The sequence below is a fragment of the Triticum dicoccoides genome, chromosome 2B (assembly GCF_002162155.2).
Source record: "Triticum dicoccoides isolate Atlit2015 ecotype Zavitan chromosome 2B, WEW_v2.0, whole genome shotgun sequence".
Taxonomy (NCBI): domain Eukaryota; kingdom Viridiplantae; phylum Streptophyta; class Magnoliopsida; order Poales; family Poaceae; genus Triticum; species Triticum dicoccoides.
The window spans coordinates 129256905-129260046 of NC_041383.1; the positions used below are offsets into that span (position 1 = coordinate 129256905).

At 45.6% G+C, this 3142-nt stretch overlaps 1 protein-coding gene across 2 annotated transcripts; it reads right to left on the reverse strand.

Moving 5' to 3' along the window:
- Positions 1-452: 452 nt before the first annotated feature.
- On the reverse strand, positions 453-2734 carry LOC119362572 (protein NUCLEAR FUSION DEFECTIVE 6, mitochondrial-like). Of its 2 annotated transcripts, none has more exons than XM_037627815.1 (3): positions 2512-2734; positions 2295-2422; positions 453-767 (listed from the first exon to the last, which is right to left on the reverse strand). In XM_037627815.1, the coding sequence occupies exons 1-3, from the start codon at positions 2670-2672 to the stop codon at positions 760-762; spliced, it is 297 nt and encodes a 98-aa protein (XP_037483712.1). In that variant the 5' UTR covers positions 2673-2734; the 3' UTR covers positions 453-759. The 2 variants fall into 2 exon arrangements, with proteins under 2 accessions (XP_037483712.1, XP_037483713.1); XM_037627816.1 differs by lacking the exon at positions 453-767 and adding an exon at positions 786-1031.
- Positions 2735-3142: the final 408 nt, after the last annotated feature.

A 3142-nucleotide genomic window follows, 5' to 3' on the forward strand; every position in this document is an offset into this window, starting at 1 on the left:
AGTACAACCAGAGTACAGCTTTGACCGGCAACCACACTTGCCCAAATCCAAGACCCGGTCAGCCCATCCAGCCTATAACCTCCCCAGCGTGCAAGCACGGCACCACACCTCACCCCTGCGCAGCGAAAAACCACGGCAAGGGCCATCCACGCCTCCGATAAGCCGAAGTCTCCACACGCATAGCGAAGTACAAGGAGAAATGCAAGCACAAAAGGTCCTTCACGCTGATCTGTTGCAGCATAGAAGATGGATCTCCAAGTGTAGGTTGATTGGATACGCTGCGTTAAATCACAGGAGGGGGAAAGGACAAGCACCAAAATGAAACGTTCTACAAGAAAATAAAGTCAAGTTCAACAGGAATTGGAGTTTGGTGGTGAAAAACTGAAAATATTCTGACTAAAGTTATATACCGTAACGCTAAGACAAAAAAATGGCAAAACAATATGGCCCCAGAAATGAACTCAACATTATTTCCTGCACGCAGCCAAATTCTGTTATAATCCTGCAGACACTTAATACATACCAAAATCCCTGAACAGAGCCGGAAGAAAGGCAGATTAAAAACGTAGCTCAAATTCAGTGGGAGAGGTCCTTAGCAGCTACCATAACAGTCACACCAGGCTCCCACCCACAACAAGAGATCATTCATCTACAAATAGAAACGAATACTCTAAGCTCCAGCTCTTCAACTCACATCATAAAAGTTACTGGCGAAAATAAACAGGGCGTCTCTTCATCCCAGACCTCCGTCCTCACCCATCATAAGTCTATAGAGATATAAAATGTGTCAAACAAATATTTTTGGCTAGAAAAAAAAAGCATACATGGTATTATTGCGGCTAACAATCATCGTACGTATCCCAGGTAATAAGCTAAGGATGTTAATTTGCATTATCAGGCAAAACATCACACGGATCCAAGTTACAGGATTTGCTCAGCCATGTGCATTTGATAAAGCAAAAGAAATACGAGTGGTAAAAAAATAGCATGCATCTTCATCCGTGACCTCCATCCTCACTGATCTCAATGATCTACAGAGATATAAATTGGGTCAAAGAAACAACTTTTTGGCTACAAGGAAAAAACTTACATAATATTATTGCGGCTAACAATCATTGTATCTTAAGTAAGCTAAGGACACAAATTTGCATGGTCGGGCAAAACATCAAGGAGATCAATTACAGGATTCGCACAGCCATGGTCATAGATGTCTTTGTATGCAACAACGAAAAAGCATCTTCATCTTGCATTCTTGCTCAAACAATGGGAGGAAGATTGATAGAATATATGCTATCATGGATACTACTCCTCTTAAAATCTGGCCAGACCTGAATATTTGTGGTGACTGGACTTAGTCTGCTACATCCACCTAGATATTTTCACAGGTCGTCATTGCCAGCTGGGTGGTCAATACAAAAAAACGAGTGACCCTTTTGCCTCTGCTTTGTAAGTAATCATGACGTGTATATTAAAATTACAGAAGCAAACCATCAAAACACTACACTTATAGAGTTTTTCAAGAAACCAAAGGGAAACTTCTGTGAAGCTAATAGCCTTTGGCATGGTCCAGCATTCAGCAATTACAACTATACATAGTTTAAATTGTCTCTAATCGCAAAGTTTTTGTTCTGGCATAATAAAGAAAATCATAGCAGGTTCGAGTAACATGTCTTGCAACAGTAGAAGAAACAATAATGCATTTCTAGAAAAATACATCTAATTGAGTTAAGGTTTCTACTGCTCTTATTTCACTTTAATGAAAGTGAAGTCTGTTGTCAGAAAGTGCAACCACTTAATGCATCTAACTGATCTAACTTGTGAATACAGTAAATTTGACGCCACATATGCAAATACTTTCTCTTAAGAACAATATATGGGTGCACTTCTTGTCCGCAAACAACTAAAGCAACAGCAGGTCCTCAGAATTAGTAATGATTTCCAGGTTGAGTTATATTGCAGCTCCTATTTATGCATGGGAGGTTTGGGCCAGTGACTAAATAGATCAAAATTTTCACTAAACCATACTTCCATTGTGGGGACACATGTCTTTATACCAACGCTAGCCGTCAGCATTTGACCTTGACGATAATCTAATAAACAAAAATTATTCTGGTCTCTCTTAACCCATGCATGAATGACCATATATTAAAAATGAACGGCCGTGACTTCCACTTCGGTGGATACTTAGCCAATACAGACCACTCTCATGGCAAATAGCACATACACGAACAGAAGGGTTTCATAGGTGAAGTAATCAAACACTGCAGGAACAGTAAGATGAGGGGAAATTTCACCTTCGGAGATCCAGCAGGAACCGACGCGAGCCGGGGCGGCGAGGAGCGACGTCATGAGCGCCGAGGCCGTGGCGCTGTGCATGGGCATCAGCGACTCCAAGCAGGCGCTGCTCATCTCCAGCGGCGACCTCCACGTACCGCAACGTAAGCACCAAAGTTTTCATCCGGATCGAAGATACGGAAGGGAGAATCCCGAAAGCAAGGGCGCTCGTCGTACCTTAGGGCGAGGCGGGCGCGGGGAGGAGAGGAGAGGAGTCGCCTCGAGGGGGCTGCCGGCCCGGAGCGGGAGGCGGCCCTGGCGGCCGCGCCGCGGAGGGAGGAGGTGGCGGATCCGGATCGGAGGAAGGATCTCGCGGCGGCGGCTGCGGCGGCGGCCATTGCTGCGGCGCGGCAGGGGGCAGGGCGAGGGGCTAAAAACCCTTGGAATGGATGGGAAAATCAGTGTAGCCGCAGTGTGGCTAGATGAAGGCGGATGGGGTCGGCCCATTTTCTCCGTGGAAGCTGAGTGCGGTTTTCTTCTCTCCATTCCGTGGGACGGCCCAATACTGGTCTAGAGTGCTACAAAATCCGCGGAGCAACTAGTTAACGAGGAGCGCTCATAACGAGCGGTTCGGCAGCGCTCCGCGCGTAACAAGTGTCGCGCGCGGAGCGCTCCCGTCAGGGAAAACCAGTTGGCGCGGTTGGTTCCCGTTTTTTCCTTTTCGGTTTGTGGTTTTGTGCATTTTGCAGTTTGATCCTCAAACTATCAGAATTTTTCGTTTTCCCTTTCCGCGCGAAAACATACAAAAAAAATACCAATTCGCGCGGTTGGTTCCCTGTTTCCCTTTCTGGTTTCCCTTTTTGTTCCC

Coding starts and splice junctions, on each gene's coding strand:
- LOC119362572 (XM_037627815.1), bottom strand. CDS start 2,672: ATGGCCGCCGCCGCAGCCGCCGCCGCGAGATCCTTCCTCCGATCCGGA. Junction 2,423..2,511: donor CGCGCCCGCCTCGCCCTAAG/GTACGACGAGCG, acceptor CGGTACGTGGAG/GTCGCCGCTGGAGATGAGCA.